Source organism: Eschscholzia californica, unplaced genomic scaffold, assembly GCF_041429995.1.
Source record: "Eschscholzia californica isolate CP2 unplaced genomic scaffold, dmEscCali1.0.p SCAF_1, whole genome shotgun sequence".
Lineage (NCBI taxonomy): Eukaryota > Viridiplantae > Streptophyta > Magnoliopsida > Ranunculales > Papaveraceae > Eschscholzia > Eschscholzia californica.
Genome location: NW_028238198.1, coordinates 9,208,273 through 9,236,042, shown reverse-complemented (window position 1 = coordinate 9,236,042; position 27,770 = coordinate 9,208,273). Strand labels below are relative to the sequence as shown.

Sequence of the window (27,770 nt, the reverse complement as noted above, 5' to 3'; positions counted from 1 at the left end):
AACACTGTACCTTCTTTTATTTCTGTTTTACTCTAGTTATTTGGTTTGTACTTTGTACTTTTGGTTTCGTTAATGCGATGTTCCTCCCATCAAAAAAAACAAGTTGAGATGAAAGAGAAAACAAGATTACCGGCTGAGATATGTCTATAGACAAGTAGAAGAACAAAAAATACAATGGAAACATGAACCAACTTGACCATTTTAATTTCTAGATGACGATGACCTGCAACTTTTTGAAATATGTTTAGGACCTATGATGGAGTTCACTATGGGGTCAATGCTTCTTTGTATAGAAATTGTTAAATGCATAGTTAGACAATTGAAGTTAATGCCCTAACTTAAAACTACATTATCAAATTACTTGTGTGAGTGCTAAATTTACCCTCTTTCTATATTCCTTTCCAAAAAATTAATGGAAATAAAGTAATTTGTTTTTTTTTAAGTAAACTCTCAAATAAAGAATTATTGTCTCATCAAAAAAAAATAAAGAATTATTGGACAAAGACAGGGCAGTTTGCAAATTTAACTAAGGTTCTGAAATGCACTATCACGAATTACTAGGGTGTGAGGCATATATTAACAAGAGTTAAACTAGGGCCCGTTCCATTCCACCCAACCCATCCTAAAGTAGTTACAAAAGTATAACCTAGCTTCACTTTCGATTAAACTAGCCCATCTTGTTTTTAGAAATGCAAGTAACAACTCCATGTCTAGATGAACTAAAAAATCCTCTCAGATCATCTCATATGGAACCATACAAACAAGAGATACTTGACAATATTGGATGGGAAAATGACTCAATTATTGATTTCCGGAGACTAAAAATCTTGTCATAAAACTCAGCATCATAAAATGTGTTGTAAAAAACCCTTCACATGACCACCCTAGTAACAGGCTAGAGCTAACAAAATCGAGCCCATCTCACAGGTATATATTTTACCCTGAAACAAAATGTACTTAATTCCTCTAATCACTTAAAATAGATATGTTACAAATGCAAAACATAGATTGAGCCCAAAATATCAAGTAACATAAAATGTATATGATCCACTCTGATTAAAACAGAACATAATAATTTCCAGGATCACTCAAGGAGACAATCCCAAGTAATACTTCCTATGACATATTTAGGCAGCTGGTTTTTGTTTCTTCGGCACTCGGTAGCCACCAACAACACAAGCGTGGTCTCTCTCAAAAGGCTCAAGTGTCACCTGTTCTGATGGCTTGAACTGGTCTTGTTGAAGTTTCTTAACTTCTTGAGCAAACACAGCCTCTGCAGGGACTGTTGAATCAATGCAGTTTGCCTGTTAAAACGAAAGAAAGAAAACAGCAAATTTTAGTTTTCGTAACTAAATACCAAATACAATAATTTATGTTGATGAGCATGTAATTGTCAAGATTTCTAAGACCACCTACTGAAGGTCCAGTAAGGCTACTTATTCATAACAAAAGACTTCTTAGTAATCAATTCAGGGTTTTGGTTTGTTCAAAATTACACTAGTACTCAAGTTGGTGGAACAAAATACAGTTGTTCTTAATGGTTCCTAAGAATCAATTGCTTTAGTGATTTGAGCATTATATATATTAACATATAGGAAAATAAGTTTCAGATTAGTAAGGCAGGCAAAGAATAACATGTACAAACTTAAAAGTAGTAAGCTAATAACAAACCTTGATTGAGATCACAAAATGTCCACCATTTTTGAGGAAATATGAAGCATTCAGTGCTAGGATTCTAGCCTGCAAGAAGAATGAAGTCATTAATACATACTCTACATAGTTCAACAAGCCTAATACCACCATTGGAGAGGCAAAGGTGAGAAACTCTTATTATTTGCAGAAGGAAAATCTTAGATATTTCGAAGGAACTTACTCCAATAGCACATATAAAACTTGGACACGGAAACCAGCCTAGGGGATCTCACTATGTTAAGGTGCATTTGTCCGAAAATGGAACTAATGACACCCCAAGAACTACAAATCCCATCATTTGGTTATCCAAAGAGAACGAGGTTTTCTACACGAAAATGGGTGTACAACTAGGCAAACACAGCTTCAATAACTACTAGATTAGTTACATGAACTCTTACTGCCACTCGAATGAAAAGCAGTCTACATACTCGTGACTTTGACAAACAAATTACAATCAGAGATAGCATCAGAAACTTGAGTTTGCATCATCCAAGAAGTCCTGAAGGGGAATCCGAGTAATTCATCACATGCTCTAAACTATTCAGCGTATAGGATTATGCACAGAAATGCAACATTCATTCAAACACTACCAATAAAGAATCAACAAGTCGGGATTCACAAGTGTAATCATCAAGACGTAAATTGTTTAAAAGCATTATCCACAGCTAATAACAAAAAAACACCAAAAAAAAGGATACCAACAAGCAAGAGAAAACCTTTGGGAAGAAAATAACATCAAATGGAAATCCACACCTCAAACCAAATATCGTACTTCTCAGACTTCTTAGCCTGACCATTTAATAATGCCAGCTTCCTATCTAATAAAACTTTTTGGAAGAAAGTTTAAGTAATGTTTCACTTTAATTTCTCCATTAGTAGACTACGGATATACTAAAAGTTACATCATTGTAACATCATCACGAGTTGAAAAACGATTCATAATCAGGTCCAATAAAATTTGTAATCAAATGACTGATTGCATCAGAAACTCGAGAATACATCACCCATAATGTCTTGAAGGGGAATCCGAGTAATTCATCATATGCTTGACGTCACAAATGTAGTAAAACCCAAACATGAGACGAAATGAAAAACATAATGTAATCAAGGCAGGTGTATAAATGTATGAAGTGAATCAGATATGTTTATATGGTTAGAGAAGCACTCTCAAGATCCAAAAACAAACGACATGCCCGAAGAGATAAAAAGAAAAAAAGAGAAAACAGAACCAGCATGAATTTACATTAGGAACATAGTATATGTATTGTGTGGGTATCTGTATGCATATGCATTGTGTACATGCATATGCATTGTGTACATGCATATGATGCATATGCATTGTGTGCATGTATATGCATTGTGTATATGTATATGTATATGTATTTGCACATGCATTATTAGAAACAGTAGCACAAATAACACCATCTATATCACTCAGCCTTGACAAATACTCCAGGAAAATAGATTCCAGTAGTAGAAAAACTGCACCTGATCGGGCTGGGCAACATCAGAGAATATAACATCCACCATGCCAACTAACATTCTGTACTTGGCAGGATGTCTAGCATCCTCGATGATCGGTATAATGTTTGTCCGCTTCTTTGCCATGTTCACAAGATCCCTACCACTTCGGTGTGAAAACTCAACAGCATAGACAACTCCTGTCTGTACAGGTACAAAGAATATTACAAATTAGTGCATAAACGTTATGAAACAGAAACGAAATGGGAAATGCACTAAAGGCATCAACAAGAGGTTCGACTTACAGGTCCAACAACGTCAGAAACATGAGAGACTGTGGTTCCTGAAGCAGCTCCAAGATAGAGAACCCGTGCTCCAGGTACCTGAGAGACAAAACTTCTGTCAAAAAATGGTGCAAAGGAAGGTAGAAAAAGATGGGCATGGGATATAGGAGATGGAATACAAAACTACAACAGTCTGCGCAAGAGAGAGGAAGAGAGAACAACAAGGGGGACAATGAGAGTGAGAGAGCACTCACAATCCAAACATTGTCAACGCCACCAAGAATGGCAGCAGCAAGCTTCGACCTGAAGGGATTCCAAACCCTGTATTCAACCTTTGTTCCATCTTCATTCTGATATTAAAATACAAGAACTTGTAAACTATAACAGTTATCACAAATTGAAGTGTTAAATTAGAACAAGAATGTTAAGCGAATAAATCATTTGACAACTAAATTGAAAAGATTTAGCCAACTAATCATAGAAAATAACAAAAAAAAACAGTGGGTTTCTCCATATCTAAAACCTAACATTTCCATACAAACAAAAGGAAAACAGAGTAAAAACAGAACATCATAGATCATAAATACATAATTTCAAAAGATTGATGGCATAAAACAGCTCAAATCCAATGATATATGATTAACTGAACTAGTTTTAGTGATTAAACCCTAAATCTAAACAAATAAAGACTATTAACAAATGAATACAAAATTTTCAACTTAAAAATTGAACCTTTAAGAAATGGGTAGTAGTCATACCTGAACAGAAACCCTCTTCTCACCGTAAACAGCTTCCCCAGGAACCATATTTCTAGTAACAAGGGCATCTTCCTTCCCCTTTGCGATGAACACTCCTTCATGTCTATGAGGTTCAACTATAACTTTGTTTCCACCTTTCATTCCACCTCCTCTTCCACCACCACGACCACGACCACCATCACGACCGCCGCCACGGCCTCTACCTCCACCACCATCACCACCACGACCACCGAAGCCGCCTCTACCACCCCTTCCTCCTCTACCACCCCTTCCTCCTCTACCGCCTCCGTCACTTCTACCTCTGAATCCACCACCACCACCACCACCACCACCACGTCCTGAAAACCAAACGCAAAACAGATAAAATCAGTAAGATCTATTTGCGACAGAAAAACAAAAACGATTACAAATAGAGATATAGATTTACCTCTTGGAGGTCTCATCTTATCAAAATTTGATAGAGTAACTGGTAGAGAAACTAGGGTTCAACAAGGAAAATAAGTGTCAACGAATGGTAGAAATGAAGTAGAGGTAGCACAGTTTCAAAGGGGTTTTAGGGTTTATATGAACTTCTGAAGTGAGTAGGGTTTAAGATTTTTAGGGTTTTGGAGAGCGGGACTTTTAGAATTTGACATTAGGGTTTCCAATGAACTAGTATATAATGGGCTGACGTAACCCATTAGGTAAGTTAGAAAGGTCTATAGGCAGGCCTACCGTAGCCCTGCCCAATGTAGTAGAAAAGTGTTTTTTTTTGTTGAAGATGTATTAGAAAAGTGTGTGATGTTTCACTTTTTCTTTGTTTTTGTTGAAAGGGAATAAAATTAATAAACAAAGGTGCTATTACAATATTTATGTCTAATAATACGACCCTAAGATCCTAATTGGTTTTGCTCTTCATCGGTTGGTTCATCGACTCCGCGCGCGAGGAGTAGCGCAGTCTAGTCAGCGCATCTGTTTTGGGTACAGAGGGCCATAGGTTCGAATCATGTCACCTTGATGTGACGCTGAAGTCAGCAAATACTCCAGAATATCAATCGACCGTTACCGCCCCCTCTTACTCGTGACTCGTATATAGACTATATATAGCAAGCACACTATACGAGACCTATAGCTAAAGATCATATAGCACCACAGTATATATACGAACCTATACAGAACACTTATCTCTTTCTCAGTGCTTTCTTTAGGCTCCTAGCTCCTCGTTGGTAGAACACAACCAATATGATATTGAGCTTGAGCATCCCAATAATGGGGCTAGTGGAAATTTTTGAAATCGAAGAAGTGCTTATTTAGAAGGTGACAAGGCAGTTATAATGAGCGGGGCCTGACGGTTTCCCGAACTTCTTCTTTAATAAGGGGGGTAGTTTTAGAGGAAATTTCGATGGCAATCCTTGATTGATTTCGGAAGGGGTGCTTACTGAAAGAGTTCAACACTACTTCATATTTTGGATTTGGAGGGAATAGAGAGGCGGATGTAGCCAAGTGGATCAAGGCAGTGGATTGTGAATCCACCATGCGCCGGTTCAATTCCCGTCGTTCGCCCATTTTAATCATTGTAATTTAGAATTCTAAAATACGAGCTTGTTTTATAGCAATAGTAATTAATCGTTGTTGTTTCAAGGTTAATCTATTCACGCGTCGAGATAATATTTTTCCTCGTTCACTAATAAATCGACTAATTAAACTCATGTTTCTATAATCAATTCGATCCCCCAATACAATTGGGGGCAAACGCCTACGAAAAGATCGCTTGGATTTAAGAAAAGGTCGGTTGGATTTATCCATGGTTTGTTCCTTATCTCTAAAATCCTATTTCTGAATTCGAATTTATTTGGGTTACTAATGCTATAATTCGTCCTAGCCCATTTAGCCAGAGAGTCAGCGAGCACAATTGCCTTGTCTGGAGAGATGTGTGAAGATCGTGGCCTGGAAATGAGAGAGGATTTTCTTGATCGATGGGACGTGCACTTTTGTGTTCCAATGGATTTGATGATTCAGATCATTCCGATGATTAATTATAGCTTGATTATCACTTTCAACGTGGAGGAATTCGAGTCCGTGAAAGATCGTCCATTGGTTCCATCTACTGCAACCATATCCGCATTTCTAGTAGTAATGAGTGAAGTGTGGCCATGTAAAAATTCTGCCCTATCGTTACGAAATATGGTGCGTATACCTGCTAGAGCTTTAATATCAATGAATGAACGGGACATCTTTATTAAGTTTAACATATGGGGCGATAGGAGGAATCCATCTAATCTGGTGCTTGTTAGATTTATATGGGTATTGGGATTCATTTCTCGAGGAAAAACTAAGATTTAGTTGATTACCCGAGGAGTAGTCTTTATATGGTAAAAGCAATTAGTATTCCATATATGTCAAAGAATCGTGGCATGCAACGATATTGGAGTGCTACAGACATGATAATTAGAATCTTTCCATGAAATAATCCATTGCAGTAGAGACGAAATATTCGAAGTAATAATAAGAAAGTAAACTCATATATTTCCAGCAAAGCTACAGTGCAGTAAAGCATGATTAAATTTCTTCAAATGTTCGAACTTTATGATTAGCTGATTTAATTGTTGAATTTTCTTTTTTCAACTTATTGAATTGTTGATAGTGTACCAAGTTTACTCGTGCTATGGTATATATGAAAAACTAGATGTGAGTTATGTTTTAATAAACAGGCATAATCACCTTTACAGGTTATTCAACATATCAAAGGCATGACAGCTAGAAGAACCCAAACTAATGTCTGGCAACACAACATCATTGTTCTAGCATGGAAACCACCTCTACCACCTTTTATCAAGTTTAACTCGGATGCTTCATTCACACACATTAGTAAATGAGCAGGGATCCGCTGTATACTCTATGACTCCCAGTCGATTTTCCAACGAGTACTTGCTGAAATAACAAGAGGGGGAAATGCTGAGGAATGCGAATGTAAAGCAATCTTACAGGGTATGAATGGGCCGAAAGCGGACAAATAAAATACCTTCACATTGAAAACGACAACATAAACATTATCAGAAATCTTCAACATCATGATTCATTAGTACACTAGCAATCTCAAGGTCACCTTAAGGAAATTCATAAGTATAACAGACATTTCCAGAAGATTACCTACTCTCCTACACTCAGAGATAAACAACAACCAAGCAGATAAGTTGGTTAAATGGGAGCGTACGAATAGTAGTAATTGTATTTGGAATGTCTTTCCTTATTTTCTTTGACCCTAGTTTGTTTTAGTTGTTTAGTTAATGCAGTTTTCATCAAAAAAAAAATTTACTCGTGCAATTTTTTAAGGGAAAACTGCATTTTATTTTCACTACAAAATTTGTGTCTTCTCTCTATCTTATTTCTTTTTATTCAGTACACTCCCTTGTTCTGATTTTTGTATGTTTGAGGTCCATATATAGGAAAGAGAAAGGTCAAACGACAAATTTTGTAATATTAGATGTTCAAACCGATTGATATAACTTGAACAATTTTATTGGATAATTGTGATACTTCCCAAAATTTGCATTTTTTAACAAACACAAAGTTTCCTCCCCTAACCCTAGTTAAGATGAAATTAAATAGAAAAGTTTAGACCGACAATAGGTTCACACACACACATATATATATATATTATATATATATATATATATATGTATTTTGTAAAAATAAGTATAGTCTATATTTCAACTTTAAACTAATTTTGCATCCTTGGTTTACATAATTCCCTTCACATTGTCTTTGTTTAACCTGATTTTTTCCCTCTAAGAGCGTCTACCAATTCAATCACTGCCAATCCAATTAAATACCACGTAAGTCCTGCTAATATCACTTGTAGCCAAGAGCTATTGACAATGTCCAATATTAGTGACCCACCCATATGCTCATTCACCCCTCCTCCTCCACCACCACCGCCACCCCCACCACCATTTCCGCCCGCTCGCAACCGTATTATAACTGCTGCAACAACAGCCGCCCCCATCGGAAACACCACTTTGATTGGGTTTGGACGACCTCGATCCTTCTCCACAACTACTTCATCTTGATGATCATTCTCATTATCACCTTTATCTTTGTCATTGGTTGTATCTAATGAAGATTTAGTAGTACTTATTGTTGTTGTTGTTGAGTTAGAGCTGTCTGGAAGAGTTAGAGTTGATGGGGCCCAATACTCGTCATGAAGTTTATTATTCGACGGAATTTTACTTGTACCCAAATTATCTCTTGCTTTTCGCCTCGCCTCTGCGGCATCTTGAAGTTTTTTCGTATTAGGTTGAGTTGATTTTCCGGCAATTAGTGCCAGGTTCCGGTGAAGCCCAGGTGGTGAAGTTGAATGAGGTTTGGGTGATTGCCAGTACAACCAGTTTAAGATTGATCTGATAGCTTGAAAAGCTGATATTCTTGCTTCTCTTTGGAAGTCCGATTCCTGCCATTATAAATATGAGGGTATTTTGGTCATAAAAAAATTGAGTCGGATCCTTAACTTTGTAGCCATACAAAATTTGAGTCTGATCTTAAACTGGAGACGTAGTTTGCATTTACTTGCGTCAGATTTTAGAATATTTGTTTTTGTCTGACTTGTATGTATCGATTTCAGCTGATTTTATGTTCACATAAGTTGAACTCGGACAACCTAAGTTTGCACGAGTCAGATTTAGACAACGAGGAAAAAAAAAAACATCTTCCCAATAGTCTCTAACAAAAAAATTAGTGCGGATGAAGTTTTTACCTTGGAGTCTTGATGGGAGGAATTGAGTTTGGCTTCATCAAATCTAGATTGAAACTTCTTGATGTCAACAAATATGTTAGAGACTCGTGCCCCAACTGAGTTCCCAGTACTCATTCTTACTGTCTCACGTGGCTGCTTTGACATTAGGAATTCTAAGGCTGCAAGGTCTGATTTCGCAACAACCCTAAAACACAAAAGGAAATGACAACACAAAAGAAAAGGGTTAGGCCATCAAACATCACTAGCTGAAGAGGTGAAATTCACTTTTACCGTTCAAGAAGCGAGTTTTTTATTTGCCCATCAAACATCGGAATAGATTGTATAATCGAATTTAGACATACAAATGTTCCTTTAGAAGGTAAGGTAGAATATCTCCGATATAATTTGAAGTTCCATTGACGTCTTTGCCTTTTTATTCTTCTAATCATATAATATTTGATAAAAAAAATAAAACCGATGAAAATAAAGCTTACGAGATGCAGTCGACGGGGCATGACTGAATGGCGTCTTGAATTTTATGTTCAGGATCAGCCCATTGACCTACAACCCTAGCTCTCCCATAGATTGATTCTATTGCAAATGTTTTTTCCGCGAACAATGCACATTTTAAACAACCCACACATTTTACTTCATCGACAAAAACTGCTCGATCTTCACTCTCTGATCCGAACCACGTCGAGTAAATTGGTTTCCCAGTATAACCCCTAAACTCTGTTATTTTGGCATGTTCCTGCTCAAATTAACATTCCATTCATCAATAACAAAGAACTAATGGGAAAAGATAGTTGGGTTGAAATAACAATTTCCTTTTGGGGTTTTTTTTCCCAGACAACAGTGTTTTTCCTTAAGTGGACTGAAAATAGCCCCCAACAATTTTCTAAGTCAGATCTGAAATCTGAGTTAGTGTCTGATTCAAGTCAGAAGTCACTGTTTAGTTTTGTCAGGCTTGTGATGTCTAGCCATCTGAATGATTTAATCTGATTAATTTGGATCTATTTAATCCAGACTATTATGAATAAAAGCATAATTCAAGAAGGAAACGAACTTCTCCCTCGCCAGGAAAAAATATGTACGAATACGAACCTTGTCATAAGCATAGCGCGAATCTGGATCAGATAGAATGGAGTAAGCATCATGGAGAATGATAGCCATGTCATGACCGGCAGGACCAGCGATGTCGGGATGGCACCGTTTCTGAAGGGATCGATAAACGAGTTTTATCTGTGATTGGTCTGAAGAACTATCAACTCCAAGAAGATCATATAGATCAAAATCTGTAACTAAAGAAGTTGACGAAGAAGACGATGAAGATTTGCACCTAAAATTAGTAGTATTGTTATGTAATCTCTTTGTTATCGGAGAATAAAAATTAGGGAAGTCATTTGAATTAGAATATGAAGAAGGTTGTCTGAAAATGGTTGAAGTAGAGGGATTATGAAGAAGGAGAAGTCCTGTTGAAGGCATTGTTCCCCTACTTTTTTGGAAGATGAGAAAAGAGAGAGGGAGAGAATTTTGTATGTTAAAGGATGAGAGATATTTCTATTGGTTGAGTTTGCAAACTTCCAATTGCTCAAAAAAATATCTGGTTATTAAGAATTACTCAAATGCCCACATTACATACTGAAAATTCGAAATTGGCCCATGAAAATGATCTAATGTCCTTTTCCAATTAGATATTTTTTTAGTTTTGCTTTGAAAATATCTCATTTTGACCCAAAGATAAACCGAAAAAATTGGGTTCGATTTTTTCCTTTTTGCTAAGAACATAGATAACAAAAACTGCAGTCAACAAACAAACATTTGGACTTGAAAAGAGATAAATACGATGCCCAAGGCAGCGAAGTTGCATATCAAGAGAAACTTCTCTACAATTCGATAATAAGAGCTCCTCTTTATCCTTCTTAGTATTCAATAACCTCTATATATAACCAAAAAAATTGATAAAGCTCGGATGTATGTTGCAGTAATTTAAGCACAATCAGGGTTTTTATCCCCAATTATTAGTCAACTCAACTCTAAGCAGTGAAAACAGAACAGGGAAAATCGATGCTCTTGGAATCCATTGTTTAAATAACAGGAAGTTCTGCATAAACTAATCGACGAGACCCCTTTGTTTGAATATCTCGAGCATTGCCACACCAATCTTTGCTGGAGATTCGACCACTGTCACTCCTGCTTCTCTCAGTGTCATGATTTTGTCTTGGGCTGTACCCTTCCCTCCCGAAACAATAGCTGCACAGAGCAAAAAAAGAAGTATGTCGAAAATGTAAATACATTATTTCATTGTCGAAGTCATGTATATAAAGTGCACTGACAGATACAGCTCTAGTTCAATGCTATGATAATGGGAAAGGTTGCATTACGGGTTACTACTTTTCGACGAAACGATATACTGTATAAAAAGGCACCAATTACAGTAAAAAGAATTTTTACAACTATCTCTCTTTTTCATTTATAATATAATAGATATTAACGGTCAATTATAACAAAAAAAACTGTCGTTACAATGACTCCTCGAGGAGGTTTGCTCCGAAACAAAAACAGACTGCCTCGCCTTGAGAGTGCCTCGAGGCGCACACGTCTACCGAATTTCAAAACATGGGGTGTATATCGTGTATGATCCATTAGGGTAGGTACTAATGAAGACTTGAGAGCCTCTGTGTAAGCTAAAAAATGTGTAGTTTGAGTGCAAGTGTTATGCTGAACTGAAAGGTAAGCATCGTTTTCGGATAATTCATGTCTATACTCTATAGTCTATAGTAGTCTATACAGCTTAATGTATGATAATCGTACCTCCAGTATGACCCATACGGCGACCAGGTGGAGCAGTAAGACCAGCAATGAATGCAACTATAGGCTTCTCAGTTCCACTTTCCTGTTTCACATAAAATCAAACAGATCAGTTCCACTCGAAAGAGATGGTTAGGGATATTCCAGCAATAAGAGGGAACTATAACCCAAAGTTAACTATCCTGGCGAACGAAATTGCGTATAAATGTCTTCTGGTTTATGTTACACAATAGATTTATACAATTCACTGAAATTATATAGACCGTGCATATTTTTCAAGGAACTCGCACATAGCAATGTACATCCAAAACAATGGGTTTGGACCTTGATTGCTAATAAGATAATCATTTAAGCTATTTCGTCCTCAATAGTTCAATCGTCAATGCAGTTTCTTCAATAGGTTAATGAATCTCAACTATCTATACGACTATACCTTGATTAAAGCAGCAGCATCCTCTTCCGCTGTCCCCCAATCTCTCCAATAAGAACGATACCTGGAAAGCAAATGTCACGACAATGAGATATTACAAACCACAACTGCATTTCTCATATAGACCAAACAAAACTTATCAATTACTTATACTTAAACAAATGGACAAAATTTCAACAAACAAAACTTAAGTCGGAAAACAGAAAACAAAGTATTAGTAGGACTATATACTATTGTATAATGAGGTAATACGCACAGGCAGTGACACTGTTCATACCGAATATGTAAAAGAACTGAAAGTAGTCATCATATGAACGGTTTACCTTCAGTCTGAGGATCAGCAATGAACTTTTTCATGCAATCGACAAAGTTTGTCCCATTAAAAGGATCCCCACCTATACCTACACAAGTTGACTGTCCTAAGCCAACTGCAGTTGTTTGGAAAACCTGTAGAATATACAACAATTATAAGCAAGATTATTAACTGGTCCCTTGATTATATGAAATAACAACACGACATATTAGTACAGCTGTGTGATGAACACAAGCATCTTCTATGCAATATTTGAATTTTGAATGGTTTGGACAAATTATTTAGTTCAAATCTGTATCGAGATTAAAGAGATCTCTTTTGAGGGTTAATTCATGGGCATAGAAATTAAATGGATAATTTCAAGTTGTTATAACTAAAAGTCGCGGAAGCTATCGAACCTATCCTAGAAATTGATCCGATTATGAAGATTAATCAAAAAACTAAGTCAAAATATGCGAACAGAATTTAACGAGGTTCGGCTTTAAAGCCTACGTCCTCGGGCGAACAAGAAATCTTTATTGAAGGATAGATGAAGACGACTAACACAACCCGCAAGTTCGTCCCAAGATGGTACCGTATAGTAATAACCTTCTATACTAAATCTTCGACGATCGAGAAATTTAACACCGCTCAAAAACTATGAAAAATTTCTCTCACTCTTGCTCTCTCTCTTTAGCTCTCTCTAAAGAAGAGTTGTTGTTGCTTGTGTTGGTGTTGATGTTGTTACAAAGAACTTAACCCTCTATTTATACATAGTGTAGGCCGACTACTATGTCCCAATTGGAGACCGACTCCAATTTGAGAATTAGAAACCATCTTCAAATTGGATGGTTCCAATGTGAGAATTTAGAAACCAACTTCAAATTGGATTCAGTTGGTGAGAATTAGAAACCAACCGACTCCAATTGGAGATTACCACCGACTCTCACCAACTGAATCCAATTTGAAGTTGGTTTCTAAATTCTCACATTGGAACCATCCAATTTGAAGATGGTTTCTAATTCTCAAATTGGAGTCGGTCTCCAATTGGGACATAGTAGTCGGCCTACACTATGTATAAATAGAGGGTTAAGTTCTTTGTAACAACATCAACACCAACACAAGCAACAACAACTCTTCTTTAGAGAGCTAGAGAGAGAGCAAGAGTGAGAGAAATTTTTCATAGTTTTTTGAGCGGTGTTAAATTTCTCGGTTGTCGAAGATCTAGTATAGAAGGTTAAATTCTATACGGTACCATCTTGGGACGAACTTGCGGGTTGTGTTAGTCGTCTTCATCTATCCTTCAATAAAGATTTCTTGTTCGCCCGAGGACGTAGGCTTTAAAGCCGAACCTCGTTAAATTCTGTTCGCATATTTGATTTTGACTTAGCTTTTCGATTAATCTTCATAATCGGATCAATTTCTGGGTAGGTTCGATAGCTTCCGCGATTTTCAGTTATAACAATTGGTACCAGAGCCTTGTTGAGATTGAACGAAGAGAAGATGGGATCGAGAAGTGGTACGGTCAAAGCAGGGAAATATGAGATAGAGAAGTTCAATGGGAAAAACGATTTTTCTTATTGGCGAATGCAGATGAAGAATTTGCTAATCTCGCAGAAATTACACAAGACGTTGACGTGAAAGAAACCAGGAGATATGTCAGATGAGGATTGGGAAGAGTTAGATCTCGAAGCACGGGCTACCATTATGTTGTGTCTTGAGAGGGACGTGGCGTTCCTAGTAGACGAAGAAACAACGGCGGCGGGTGTGTGGTTAAAGCTAGAAAGCAAATTCATGACGAAAACTTTAACGAATCGGGTCTACTTAAAATCCAAATTATTCACATGTAGAATGGAAGAGGGTTCTTCTATTCAGGAATACGTGAATAGGTTTGACAGGATTATCTCAGATTTGAAGGATATTGATGTTAAGGTTGAGGATGAGGACCAAGCCCTCATATTGTTACTTTCATTACCTAAATCCTATGAGAACCTTGTTCAAACTTTGATGCTTGTTGGTGATAGTCTAACCATGGAAGAGACGAGAAATTCGCTATTAGCGGATGACCTTCGTAAGGTTGCTACTAGCAGTATGGCGTCGGGTGGAGTAGACAAGGAACAAGCACAAGGGTTGTTTGTAACAAGGGGGAGGAGTAATGAAAGAGGAAAGGGAAAGGGCGGGAAATCTAGATCCAAATCTAGAGGCTCTTTCAAGAAAACGTGCTTTAGTTGTGGTGAGCTTGGCCACTTTAAAGCGGCTTGTCCAAAGAGAAAGTTGAAGCAAAAGAACGAAGGCTACAAGGAGAAACAAGAGATGCAAGAGGCGGGATATGTGTCAGAAGAGGCGGACGAATGTTTCTCGGTGACAGAGGAGTCTGAGAAGATCTTCGATAAGTGGATGCTTGATTCAGGGGCGTCACACCATATGTGCCCAAATAGGGAGTTGTTTACTACCTATAGGAGTATAGATGGTGGTACAGTTATACTGGGTGATGATAGTATATGTAAAACTGTGGGACTCGGAACAATACGGATCAAGATGCACGATGGAGTGGTGAGAACATTGACGGACGTAAGACACATACCCGATTTGCGGAAAAATCTAATTTCCCTTGGTGTGTTGGAGCGGAACGGCTGTAAGATAATTATAGAGAATGGCTCCATAAAAGTCGTTAAGGGTTCTTTGGTGGTAATGAGAGGTACTCGTTACGGAAATTTATACAAACTTTTGGGGACAACAATTACGGGAGATGTAGCAGTAGGAATCAGTGGAAGGGATCCAACGGCTAGTACGAGGCTTTGGCATATGCGCCTTGGGCATATGTCAGAAAAAGGTCTATCTCTGATGTGCGGGAAAGGCTTGTTGAAGGACATGAAGAAGCCTTGCATGGAGTTTTGTGAGCATTGTGTGTTCGGGAAGGCACACAGGGTGACGTTCTCTACGAGCAAGCACAGGAGCAAAGAGGTGTTAGACTACGTACACACCGATGTCTGGGGACCGGCAAAGTTACCTTCCAAAGGTGGTTCCAGGTATTTTGTTACATTCGTTGATGATCATTCGAGATTTGTCTGGCTTTATTTTCTGAAGCATAAGATTGAGGTATTCAACACATTCCTGGTGTGGAAAGCAATGGTTGAGAACAAAACTGGTCGAAAGCTGAAGACGTTAAGGTCGGATAATGGGACCGAGTACACGGATGGGGCATTCAAGGAGTTTTGTAATCAGGAAGGCATTGTGAGGCACTGGACAGTAGTAAACACACCTCAGCAGAATGGAGTCGCAGAGAGATTGAACCGTACACTACTTGAGAAGGCTAGATGTATGCGCTCCAATTCGGGACTAGGCGTAGAATGGTGGGCAGAATCTGTTGCTACAGCTTGTTATATTGTGAACAGGTCTCCACATTCTTCTTTAGATGGCGGCATACCTTACGAGGTGTGGTCAGGTGAACATGCAGATTACGGGAGACTTAAGGTTTTCGGTTGTACGGCCTATTACCATGTTAAAGGTAACAAACTTGACAATAGAGCAAAGAAGGCAATTTTCTTAGGATATGCTACAGGAGTCAAGGGTTATCGGCTATGGTGTACGGAAGACAAGAAGTTTGTAATCAACAGAGATGTGGTGTTTGATGAGTCATCTATTGTAGCTATGGCGAAAACTACGGTGCCTAGTTGTGGTGATGTTGGGTCTACTAAAGCTCAAGTAGTGGAAGTAGAAGCCGAAGACCAACGGGTTTCTAGGAATCATGATCAGGTGGAGCATCAGGATAATACTCAGGATGAGAAAATTGATGAACCCGATCATGAGGAGGTTCAAGGGGAAGGTACACAAGTTTTACAACAACAACAGCAGGATGTTTCGGTACACACTAGGCCGAAACGGTTATATAAGCCGGTACAGAGGTTAGGGTCAGACAAACCTCTTAGGCATTATGGGCAGGCAAATCTTGTTGAATATGCACTCTCGGTGGAAGACGACGAGCCGGTCACCTTCAAACAAGCTATTACCGCGGAGGATAGAGAGAGTTGGTTGGTTGCTATGCAAGAAGAGATGGAGTCTCTTCACAAGAACAAGACATGGGAGGTTGTCCCATTGCCCGAAGGTAAGTCTGTTATTGGTTGTAAATGGGTGTACAAGAAGAAAGAGGATTCTTTTGAAATCAAGGGTACAAGGTATAAGGCAAGACTAGTGGCCAAGGGTTATGCACAGAAAGAAGGGGTCGACTACAATGAGATTTTCTCACCGGTCGTGAAACATACTTCTATTCGGGTGCTATTGAGTATTGTTGCTCACAGGGATCTTGAGCTGGAACAACTCGATGTTAAAACCGCCTTCTTGCACGGAGATTTGGAAGAAGAAATTTATATGGCTCAACCTGAGGGATACAAGGTTGAGGGTAAAGAAAATCAAGTATGTCGTTTGAGGAAATCTCTTTACGGATTGAAACAATCCCCTCGCCAATGGTACAAACGATTTGATTTTTTCATGCTAAAGCATGGTTTTCGCAGAAGTGACTATGATTGTTGTGTATACATCAAAAAGCTTCGCGAAGGTGACTTTATTTATCTCCTTTTGTATGTGGATGACATGCTTATTGCTTCTCGAAGCATGGTGGAGATAAATAAGTTGAAATCTCAACTCAGTCAAGAGTTTGAGATGAAAGACATGGGCGCTGCAAAGAAAATACTGGGAATGGAGATTAAGAGAGAGCGGTCAAGTAAGAAACTGTACTTGAATCAGAAAGGTTACATCGAACGAGTAGTTTCTCGATTCGGGATGCAAAATGCGAAGGCGGTGTCAACACCTTTGGCACCACACTTCAGGCTCTCGGGAAAACAATCTCCCACTACTACGGTGGAGAAGGATCACATGGATCGTGTACCGTATGCTAGTGCAGTTGGCAGTTTAATGTACGCTATGGTGTGTACTCGTCCAGATATTTCACAGGCGGTCAGTGTAGTTAGCAGGTTTATGGCAAACCCGGGGAAGACACATTGGGAAGCTGTGAAGTGGGTCTTGAGGTACTTGAAGGGTACCGTTGATACGGGTTTGTGCTTTGGTGGAGACACATGTCAGGTAAGCGGTTATGTTGACTCGGACTATGCTGGCGATCTAGATAGAAGACGATCTACTACTGGTTATGTATTTAGGGTACATGGTGCTCCAGTTAGTTGGCGATCGATGTTACAATCTACAGTTGCGTTATCTACTACGGAGGCCGAGTATATGGCTATGGCCGAGGGTGTGAAGGAAGCATTGTGGTTGTGGGGTCTTCTGGATGATCTAGGGATTAAGCAAGAGTGCGTGGATGTATGGTGTGATAGTCAAAGTGCGATCCACTTGGCGAAGAATCAGGTTCACCATGCTCGCACTAAGCATATCGATGTCAGGTATCACTTTGTACGAGATGTCATAGAGGAAGGTGATGTTTCTCTCATGAAGGTACACACAGATGAGAATCCCGCGGACATGTTGACTAAAGTGGTGACATGTAGCAAGTTTCAGCATTGCCTGGAATTGCTACAAATCGGCTCGTGTTAAGTTGCCCGAAAGGGCGTAATGGCAACAAGGTAATCTTTATGTGAAGGGTTGGTAGAACTACGGTAGGCTTGATCCTATAAAAGGGTACGTAGGCAGCCATGGTCATATGGTGCAGTCAGATGAAGTTACAAGAAGCAGATATATCTTACATGGAGTATCCTGGTGTTCGTCCAAAATTTGAAGTTTATCAAATTGTGTACGAGGTGGAGAATTGTGAGAGTCGGTGGTAATCTCCAATTGGAGTCGGTTGGTTTCTAATTCTCACCAACTGAATCCAATTTGAAGTTGGTTTCTAAATTCTCACATTGGAACCATCCAATTTGAAGATGGTTTCTAATTCTCAAATTGGAGTCGGTCTCCAATTGGGACATAGTAGTCGGCCTACACTATGTATAAATAGAGGGTTAAGTTCTTTGTAACAACATCAACACCAACACAAGCAACAACAACTCTTCTTTAGAGAGCTAGAGAGAGAGCAAGAGTGAGAGAAATTTTTCATAGTTTTTTGAGCGGTGTTAAATTTCTCGGTTGTCGAAGATCTAGTATAGAAGGTTAAATTCTATACGGTACCATCTTGGGACGAACTTGCGGGTTGTGTTAGTCGTCTTCATCTATCCTTCAATAAAGATTTCTTGTTCGCCCGAGGACGTAGGCTTTAAAGCCGAACCTCGTTAAATTCTGTTCGCATATTTGATTTTGACTTAGCTTTTCGATTAATCTTCATAATCGGATCAATTTCTGGGTAGGTTCGATAGCTTCCGCGATTTTCAGTTATAACACAAGTGCATATTGATCATCTGAATTCTGAAGAAAGAATCTTACAGCTTCATACGTCAAGGTACCAGATCGAGAAACAATTCCAATGCGACCTGGCTTGTGAATGTATCCAGGCATGATTCCAATTTTACATTCTCCTGGCTTGATAATGCCAGGGCAGTTTGGTCCAATAAGCCTGGTCTTGGATTTTTGGTTTAGAGCAGCCTTCACCTTAACCTGAAATTGACATCAAGGTCAAAGCAAGAAAAAAGTGAATCCAGATCCAATAGATGACGAGTGAAGAACACCAAATGGAAAATGGCATAAACATATTAAACTTTCAATAGCCGAGAAAAAATACCTAAAACTATTTAAAACTGCATGAAGTACAAAGCAATTCAAAAAACAACCAATGAAGTAATGGTGGCTATCTCCCCATTGCTCAAAGTTCATATAATTATAAGTTATTTGCTACCCATGATGATTAACTTTCGAGATACCCTCTGTATATAAATAATAAATTGATAAATATATACATTGTTACTACATATGTGTGTGTGTGTGTGTATTTTTTTAATATTGTCATGTTCAATTAAACCGAAATTGATCAATAGAGAAGAGAAGATGGAACAACAATGTGACAAAAATAACATAAAAACAAACTGTGTTTTTCAGCATGTAGAAATAAAAGCATGGAAAGTGAATATAACTAACAAGTATACTATACCATGTCATGCTGGGGAACTCCCTCTGTGATGCAGACCACAAGATCCAACTCAGCTTCCATGGCCTCCATTATAGCTGCAGCTGCGAATGGTGGGGGTACATAAATTACAGATGTATTTGCTTTTGTTTCGGCCTTTGCTTCTGCAACTGAATTAAATATAGGAAGACCCAAATGCTCTGTTCCACCTTTCTTTGGTGTCACCCCGCCGACCTATTTTATTGAATAGAAATAATGAAAATATATGTAAAATATTTTTGGAAATTTCTAAAACCGCCACTTATTAAACTTACTTCACTGAATAATGAGTAGTACTAATTATTGATAAAATACAACAAAGATCGTACTTTGATTGAAGAACACTTACTCGCAAATTAAAATTCATGCCAACAACTCTTAAGAAATACCCGTGTCAAGTACCAAGATTTGTCAATTATCATTACAGTTTGAACTATTCGGCACATATACCGGAGACGCACATAGTGGAAAAGTTCTTGTATAATTACTTTTGGACAATTCTGATATCCAACTTCAACTAACAGTTAGTACTAAAAAAAAAACAACTTCAACTAACAGTTAGTACTAAAAAAAAAACAACTTCAACTAAGTTTTCATTCCATATCTATTGCTATTGCATTCGATGATGTGTCCCCTTCCTTCTTTATACTTGATGGAGTTTCTTCCAATTGCGGATTGAAATTATCGCCACTGTCAATTTTATGTTCGCAAATAGTCAACCACCTTCTTGCATCTGAAGTAGCGTATCGAGCCCATTGCCTAGCAATCGGAGGAAGTATAGTTTCGTTTTGTAGCTTAACATTAAGGAAATGACAATTGTTTACATAACCAATGCATACCATTGTATGTGGTTGAGACAAACCTTCGGAAGATGGTGTTGGTGGACCGGTGATTAAAGGTAAAAATGTCGTTGAATCATATTTCGACAAATGAATCAACATTATATTAAAATGAGTGGCAATTAAATAACTCGTCTCTCCGTGAGTATACCAAAACTCATGTTCAGCTGGTATATCAAAATTGTTGGTCGAAACCAACAATTCGTCATAAAAAGACCCAAACATGGCTTTGTATAACTCTGGACGTGTTTCGAGTTCATTAAGAACACCTTTTCGGATCTCAATCCAACCTACCTCCGAGGGATACCCGAGACCAAGAGCGACGGCTCTAAAACCACAATGACCGTCTCCTGGAACGTTTGTAATAGTACTGATAAACGGATAAATCACCTCAGGCATTAGACGTAAAAATGAATCACCACTACCGCGAGATCTCCTGTTGGCTTTCCGTGCACTTTTAACCAATGGAACCGATGTTTCCGGAATACATTGTGCATACTCCCAACGAGAAGGATCTCTCTTAGTAGATATGGCTGCTTCCTTCTCTTTTCTGTTTCTTGGTTTTTTTGGGGCTCATCGGGTTTTCAATTTTGCCAAAGGTTCTGTCATGGATGTCATTGAAGGACAAACAATACTCCTCAACCTTTCTAATATGGCTTTTCTCTCAGGACCGGTCGACATATCCCACATGGAGTACAACAATCCTAATTCGTAAGAACTCTGAAGTTCGTTATATACCTCAGGAGTAGGAATAATTGAGAGTTTAGTCCATTGCGGGTCAATGAGTGACAAAGATATCACCTCACCGCGTCTCATAATGATTTCCATCTCGTGAGCACAAGGGAGACCATACACAGACCTATACACACATCCACACAAATTTGAATCAATTCCTATAGTTTTTGCCCGCTCCACCTCATCTGCCAACAGGTCAAGTGCATTGTGTGAGACATAACCCCTGAGTTCCCTAAAGGCGTTGATTTGATGAGACATCTTCACTGATGTACGACTTTTCTCGAATGTAGCTTTAATCGCAACAATCTCTGTCTCAGTCATTGAATGTATAGATTCCCAACATGTGACGAAGTTACCCTCGGATGTATCCAAGTTTCTTTTCAGCTTCGCATGTGCACCTTCAACCCTATTCGTTGTAGTATTACCCAAATGCATCACATTATCGGTCCATGCCGTTACAAAATGTTCCCTAAGTGGCAACCAAGTCTTCTGAACATAAATAACATCAATGGCGTTACTCTTCGACCACGTTGTGACGAAATCTTCAACAACGCGATTATAATCCGCCTCGGTTTCCGCAAACATGATTAGTCGAAACATTGACATGAACTTTCGGAATGGTTTGTTTTTCAAGTGTGGTTTAACCTTTCCAACCACACACTTATCTATATGGAAAGTACATAATAAACGATCTGCATGTGGGAAGACTTCACCTATTGCATTGATTAATGCTTGTTCCCGATCAGTCAAAAATACCTTCGGCATAGAGTTAGGAGGAAATAATGTCCTCAAACGATTCAAAGCCCAAGTGTATAGATGTTCTGCCTCTCCATCCATAAAAACCATAGCCGCGGTGAATGATTTCATAGTCGAAGTCATCCCAACAATCTCAAGCAATGGTTTCCCGTATCGGTTTGTTTTGTATGTACAATCAAGCATTAACACCGTGTGGAAGCACTTCAGCAATTGGATAGATTCCGGGTGTGCCCAAAATAAGTTAGTAATCTCCCCTGTTTCCTTCTTCATTGAATGCCAATAAACATAATTGTGTTGAACTAACAATTTCATCAATTGTTGCATAGGAGTTCTACCTTCTTGTTGACTATGCCGGATTCGTATCCTTTCGTTGTATATGGTACGCATTGTCGAGGTATTATCGTTGAATTTTTTCTTTATTTGAGAAAGAATTTGTCGTGGTTTTGTACCACATTCATATAGTTCTTCAACAAAAGCCTTTTCTTCATTATTCAATCTATTGGCATATGCATGCCCAATTAAAGTCTCTGCAAGTTCATGATTATGGATCCCACACACAACTTCCACCTTCCACTTGTCTCTGTCTATCGGTATTCCTTTTAACTTGAAGGGGCAATTGCATTTCTTAGTACTCGTTTTTCTCTTTTTGGTGGACGGTTCTTTTGTTTTAGGAATTATTTCTGCCTTAAGATGAGAACGATACTCTCCACTTCTTTCACATCGTAAATCCATCTTCGGTTTTTTACCACCTTTCCGCGCAGCAGACTTACCAATCATAACAACCATCTTGTTTTTTATACCAATTTCTTTTGCCCATTTAACTAACTCGTCTCTCGTTTCAAACACTTGTTCAGTTCGAAAATACTCACTAACATCAATGCTGACAAAACCTTCATATGGTCTGTTTTCTTCTTGATTTTCTTCTTTCTTATCTGGAACTTCAATGTTGGGTTCTTCTTCTCCACATTCACGATTTACAATTTTAAGACATCCAAATTCCGATGATGCTTCGTTTTCTTCGACTGCATCTTGCCACCTTTCTTGTGTATTAGAACCTCCAAAATCCCAAGTGTCTGTAGTAATTTGAGATGGAAGTTGAGAAGAAGCCACAACAGCAAAGCCCTAATAGGAAAAAAGAGAATTTTAGTCAAAACGGCCCGGGACCACCGTTTTATGTATTACTTTTCGGCTCGCGACCGCCGAATATATGCACAGTAGCTACTGTGCATAAATTCGGTGGGCACGAACCGAATTAATTGACATTTTTCGGCTCGAGCCCACCGAATTTTTGCACAGTAGCTACTGTGCATATTTTCGGCGGACTCGAGCCGTAAAATGGCATAAATTCGGTTGGACCAGACCGAAAATACCCTCCGTGTTCAACAACCAAAAAATTTTCATACAACCAACGAATATATCATACAACTTGGAAAAAAGTGTTAGGATATGTTCATATACCTCTTGGGAGACTGAATCTTGTCCAGAAATTGATGATTTAGGATCCTTTGATGTTTCTCCAAAACTTTTGAAACTTGCTTCATCCATGGTGGTTTAAGAGTTTAGAAAGGGATAGAGAAGTGGTTTAGGAGTGCAACAACAATGTGAGATTGTTGCACAACTCCGATGAACTTTCCCCGTCGATGATGGTCGCCGGTGATGTTGACAATTCCGGTGGAAGAAGAGGGAAGAAGAGGAATTTCTAGGGATTTGGGGTTCTAGGGATTTGGGTTTGGGAGTTTTAGGAAGTTTAATAATTAACAACTAAAATCTTAATGTGGGTGAAATACACCCTTAAAGGGGGTTTTTTTCACCCATTCAAAGAGGGGGCCCTTTAACCAAGCCAAGTCAAACGTGTTTTACCAAGTCAACGAAACCATGGGGAGGCCTTTTAACAAAAACGGGGAGGCCTTTTAAAATCTCCTTTATGATTAATTGCTCATGCACAACCATGTTGTTCAGAGAATCCCACCACCAAGTAGAACTTCATAAATGTACATACGGATATCCCAACCGAAGTATTACAGTATAAAGGAAATAATCTATATATTTGTAGATAATTTAAGAACAATCTATAAGTAATTTGTTATTCTCATATGAATACTCTATAGGGAGAATTACTACTAATGGAGGAAAACGAGTTACTAATGGAGGAAAATCAGTTACTTCAAAATCTTCCTAACACCACATATAAAGTTATTGACTAGGTTAACATGAGATGATTATTAGTTTATTATTACTACTAATAATACAGAAATTACCACTACTGGAGGAAAATCATGTGTATCAAAAGCTCGAAACCCTAAAGGAGGAAAACGAGTTCACTTCTTAATAATACTGAAATTACTACTAATGGAGGAAAATGAGTTACTACAGCTCGAAATTAAACTAAGGAACTCTCCCAAGTCAAAACCCTAAAAGATTGAAAACCCAAAACTCAAAACCCTAGTTGTATTCGAACGAAGAGAGAGAGAGAGAGCGTGAATACCTGGTGTGATTACTGAAACGTGACTTTTCTTGCGCTCTTCATCTGGTTTCAACAAGGTAGATGGTTTCATGGAGGTGAGAGTGCGTCGGTTTGAGTACCGAGGAGGAGAGTTGCGATTTCGCGTGAGGCAGTGGGGGAAAAGACAATTCGGTGATATATGCGCTCCCATTTTTAGTATCCGGCGCCCCATTTCCATGTACTTTTTTGGTCCGGTTTTAGTAAATGGTGTTTTTGTCATTTCACTCTCTCTAACGGCAAATACCGTCAAATCTAACGGAGTTGGGGGGGTTTCAGTAATTACTAATTAAAGTGGGGGGTTTCAGTAAAGGCTTTATCAGAGTTAGGGGTTTCAGTAATTCTCCCGAAAAGAAACATGGAGGATGAGGGTGTCCCTAAATATCGCCAGAGGTCTAAATCTATTTCTTTTCGGGTATAAAAGACATTGCAATCTCTCAAACCCTAGACAAAAAAAGAAAGAGAAAACATGGAGGATGAGGGTTTGTGCAATCCACCGGATCCAAAAAAGCAAAAACTAGAAGAAGAAACGGAGGACGAAGATTTTGAATACGAAACGGAGGAAGAAGATAATCGGAAGCTGTCTTCTCTTGATGATCTGAAGGAAATCAGGTATGGAGGATCTGTTCGGTTTTATTTATATACTTTATTTTTTTCTTGTGAGATTTGTTAGAATTTTACTTCTTACCAGTCTTCAATTTGATTTGTTGAAGTTATAGGTTAGAGTAATTAGGAACTGTTACTCAAAATCTTGATGCAGAGATAAATCAAATTAAGAAACCCTAAAATTGGACCTATAGGATGATGAGGCTTGTTGTTGAATTCTCTACTACTTATTTAATCATATTGTTCTTTTTCTTCAGGGAAAAGATCCATAACAGTTACTGGAAGGCCATTCCTTATCAAAAAAGAACGGAAGATCCTTGGAACTTCAATTATTTAGAGCTACAAAGGATCCTTGAGGATTATGTTTATCATAACTCACTGGCCACAAGTAACACCAGGGAAATACAAGTGGAATTTAACCTCTTCAAGGTAATTAATTTCTAAACCTGTATTACGAGGTAATCAATCCATCTGTTATTGTATTAACATGCTTTTATGGTTCTTTAGAAGGTGGTTGCTGAATTGGTCAAGGACATTCGGGCATTCATGAAATATCTCAACGAACCATATGATCGTGAATGGACATTGAATTTGGGAAAATTATATAAGGTAAACCTCTATCTCTACAACTTAACTCCATCTCTGTTTGCCCTAAATTTTACATGTATGAACAGTTGGGCATGGACAACGTGGTTAACAAGATGAGGGAGGATCTCTCGGTCCGTAAACTTGATAGATATTACCTCCTTGAATTTATTGACGGCGATTTAATTCCTACTTTGGAGAAGATGGATTTGGGAGACATTAAAGATGATAAGTACGAGGTAATCGAAGTATAACAGATTGTTTCTAATGATTTTCCTAATTTAATTGCTAGGTTTTCCGAATTATAGTGTGGGGGTGATACAAAATAACAACATCGAATTGTTCCAGAGTTTGATGATGGGTAATGTGACGGTGTTGTGATCAGGAATGGGTAATAGGGTTTTCTATTGGAACACACAAACAAATCGATCTTGGTCGAAGGGGCCAAGAAGCCCCCCCTCCCCCTGTCCCCAAATTCTGTTAAGCTCCTAGTTTGTAGTAACTTCGAAATCAAACTCTTGACCATGGTGTCAGCCTCCTTTGGGCTTTTTCAATGTGAAGCTCCTAGTTTCTAATAACTTCGGAACCAAACTCTTGACCCATGGTGTTAGGGTGCTTTGGCCTTTTTCATTGTGAAGCTCCTAGTTTTTAATAATTCGGAACCGAACTCTTGACCCATGAATCTGATAAAAAAATAGTGAAGGAAAAGTTATACCGGATGACCGTAACAAAGTACAAGTATAGAAATACCATTCATCTGCATAACTATACATTGATCGAAAGTCCATATACAATCCATCTGGATAATGCCAGTTGCACCTCCATTTTTGGCTCATCACGTTAGATCAAAAGACCAATAGGCAGATTAGATGACACCTTGTGACCCACCCTAATAGAAGTGTAACTTATCAAAAGAGGGCAAATCGAGTTGCCCGATTTTTGTCACAATTACTTTTTTTATCTATCATTGCCTTATATCATGCACATCATTTATTGCCTTGTATCATGTTTATATTTATATCTGTCATTGCCTTGTGTCATGGACATCATTTAATTTCCTTATAATCTGCTTCGATTGCCATTTCTATCATTCCATGTACTATATTTTGTACAAATTGTTTTTAATGATTTGTTAAGTTGTGTCATACTGATGATATGATTTTGTAACTGTAGGATGTGGTTAAAATGTTAGACAAACAGTGGGAAGGCATGCGTTGTTCCCGTAAGTTTTTTGCTGACGAGTCTAAATTGACACGGATTGGGATAGCTATAGTACAGTGTATGGGTAGGATTCTGAAAAAGAGGGGAGTTCACGAAGAAACAAATCTGAGTACTATTTGTGCTTCTACTGCTGCCAATACGCATGTGGATTGCCTGACTTAAAGAATGAATGTTACAGACTTGGTATTGTATGTGTTGACAGACTTTTCTCTTTTGGTTGTTCAAACCTGTGTTGACAGACTTGATGTTCTTTTAATTGTCTGTTTATGTGAAAATGAGGCATCTAAGGCAGACTTCTGGATCAGTCTAAATCTTCTCTTTTTCTTTCATTATTGCCCCTCATATCACCTCTTTGCAACTATAATAATACAATAATAATAATAATAACAATGTTCTTTTTAGGCTTCATAATGGATAAAATATAGAATTTTTGGACGAAACACCCAAATTTTAGGCCCAAATAAGAAATAAAACCTAGCTCGGAATAATAACCCACTAAAAACTCAAAACTCAAATATTATTCCAAATTAAACCAAAATACGGATCTCTATGTTCCATCCCTCCCAAAAACGCATCTCCAACAGCTTCCCTCTCTCTCTCATATTCACTCTCTTTATAAATCTCATTTATCCTTCAATTTCTCTCTCTAAAATACCACATTATTATGTTGGGACTTTAACTTCATCTGATTTTCTCTCTCTCTCTCTAAATTAGATTTCCTCCTCAACCAAAAACTCTTGTTTAGGGAAGTTATATGAGCACCATGTCGAGGCAATTCTTGTTTAGGGAAGTTATATGAGCACCATCACTTTTACAAAGCGCAAACCCAATATTCTACGTTGATGTACGTTGCCTAGTGTTTTGGACTGCTACTGATAATGTTTGTCGTGGAGTTCTAGAGCCTTGTGGCTTTAGAAATTAGCATTAAGAAATCGTCACTTTTATGAGAGTGCGTTGTCTCACAACCATGTGAAATTGGTGTGTAATACAGTATCCAAGACTATATTATAACAGTACTTGACCTGTTGATAACATTTTATGTATTAT

At 38.2% G+C, this 27,770-nt stretch overlaps 4 protein-coding genes, 2 non-coding genes and 1 pseudogene across 7 annotated transcripts; 1 reads left to right on the top strand and 6 right to left on the bottom strand.

The window, feature by feature from the left end:
* Positions 1–934: 934 nt before the first annotated feature.
* LOC147563907 (rRNA 2'-O-methyltransferase fibrillarin 1-like) lies at positions 935–4,828 on the bottom strand. Its single transcript, XM_086641706.1, has 7 exons — positions 4,623–4,828; positions 4,196–4,533; positions 3,692–3,787; positions 3,459–3,536; positions 3,181–3,357; positions 1,672–1,740; positions 935–1,304 (listed from the first exon to the last, which is right to left on the bottom strand). The coding sequence occupies exons 1-7, from the start codon at positions 4,636–4,638 to the stop codon at positions 1,128–1,130; spliced, it is 951 nt and encodes a 316-aa protein (XP_086497832.1). The 5' UTR covers positions 4,639–4,828; the 3' UTR covers positions 935–1,127.
* On the bottom strand, positions 2,155–2,225 carry LOC147563909 (small nucleolar RNA snoR60). The gene has a single exon (XR_015231632.1). It is a non-coding gene; the product is annotated as a small nucleolar RNA snoR60 (small nucleolar RNA).
* On the top strand, positions 2,541–27,027 carry LOC147563903 (uncharacterized). Its single transcript, XM_086641717.1, has 6 exons — positions 2,541–2,589; positions 24,666–24,923; positions 25,175–25,346; positions 25,425–25,526; positions 25,592–25,741; positions 26,676–27,027. Exons 2-6 carry the CDS (start codon positions 24,781–24,783, stop codon positions 26,883–26,885), a joined length of 777 nt encoding a protein of 258 aa, XP_086497843.1. The 5' UTR covers positions 2,541–2,589; positions 24,666–24,780; the 3' UTR covers positions 26,886–27,027.
* On the bottom strand, positions 2,670–2,740 carry LOC147563908 (small nucleolar RNA snoR60). Its single transcript, XR_015231635.1, has one exon. It is a non-coding gene; the product is annotated as a small nucleolar RNA snoR60 (small nucleolar RNA).
* On the bottom strand, positions 7,857–10,478 carry LOC147563906 (chaperone protein dnaJ C76, chloroplastic-like). The gene is made up of 4 exons (XM_086641696.1): positions 10,011–10,478; positions 9,401–9,657; positions 8,928–9,111; positions 7,857–8,624 (listed from the first exon to the last, which is right to left on the bottom strand). The coding sequence occupies exons 1-4, from the start codon at positions 10,389–10,391 to the stop codon at positions 7,944–7,946; spliced, it is 1,503 nt and encodes a 500-aa protein (XP_086497822.1). The 5' UTR covers positions 10,392–10,478; the 3' UTR covers positions 7,857–7,943.
* On the bottom strand, positions 10,757–20,719 carry LOC147563905 (succinate--CoA ligase [ADP-forming] subunit alpha, mitochondrial-like; annotated as a pseudogene). The gene is made up of 7 exons (XR_015234448.1): positions 20,321–20,719; positions 19,467–19,676; positions 18,806–18,976; positions 12,471–12,594; positions 12,151–12,211; positions 11,721–11,802; positions 10,757–11,159 (listed from the first exon to the last, which is right to left on the bottom strand). The product of XR_015234448.1 is annotated as a succinate--CoA ligase [ADP-forming] subunit alpha, mitochondrial-like (transcript).
* LOC147563904 (PKS-NRPS hybrid synthetase cheA-like) lies at positions 20,894–22,597 on the bottom strand. Its single transcript, XM_086660466.1, has one exon. It carries the CDS (start codon positions 22,595–22,597, stop codon positions 20,894–20,896), a length of 1,704 nt encoding a protein of 567 aa, XP_086516592.1.
* Positions 27,028–27,770: the final 743 nt, after the last annotated feature.

What these genes read in the sequence shown, in the direction of transcription:
- LOC147563904 (XM_086660466.1), bottom strand. Translation starts at nt 22,597, where the DNA reads ATGGTTGTTATGATTGGTAAGTCTGCTGCGCGGAAAGGTGGTAAAAAA.
- LOC147563903 (XM_086641717.1), top strand. Translation starts at nt 24,781, where the DNA reads ATGGAGGATGAGGGTTTGTGCAATCCACCGGATCCAAAAAAGCAAAAA. An exon ending in TGGAATTTAACCTCTTCAAG is followed by an intron (nt 25,347 to 25,424) that starts GTAATTAATTTC and finishes ATGGTTCTTTAG; the next exon opens with AAGGTGGTTGCTGAATTGGT. An exon ending in ATTTGGGAAAATTATATAAG is followed by an intron (nt 25,527 to 25,591) that starts GTAAACCTCTAT and finishes ATGTATGAACAG; the next exon opens with TTGGGCATGGACAACGTGGT.
- LOC147563906 (XM_086641696.1), bottom strand. Translation starts at nt 10,391, where the DNA reads ATGCCTTCAACAGGACTTCTCCTTCTTCATAATCCCTCTACTTCAACC. An exon ending in TGCCCCGTCGACTGCATCTC is followed by an intron (nt 9,112 to 9,400) that starts GTAAGCTTTATT and finishes TTTGTGTTTTAG; the next exon opens with GGTTGTTGCGAAATCAGACC. An exon ending in CCTCCCATCAAGACTCCAAG is followed by an intron (nt 8,625 to 8,927) that starts GTAAAAACTTCA and finishes TTATAATGGCAG; the next exon opens with GAATCGGACTTCCAAAGAGA.
- LOC147563907 (XM_086641706.1), bottom strand. An exon ending in AGAAGAGGGTTTCTGTTCAG is followed by an intron (nt 3,788 to 4,195) that starts GTATGACTACTA and finishes TTTTAATATCAG; the next exon opens with AATGAAGATGGAACAAAGGT. An exon ending in ATTTTGTGATCTCAATCAAG is followed by an intron (nt 1,305 to 1,671) that starts GTTTGTTATTAG and finishes TCGTTTTAACAG; the next exon opens with GCAAACTGCATTGATTCAAC.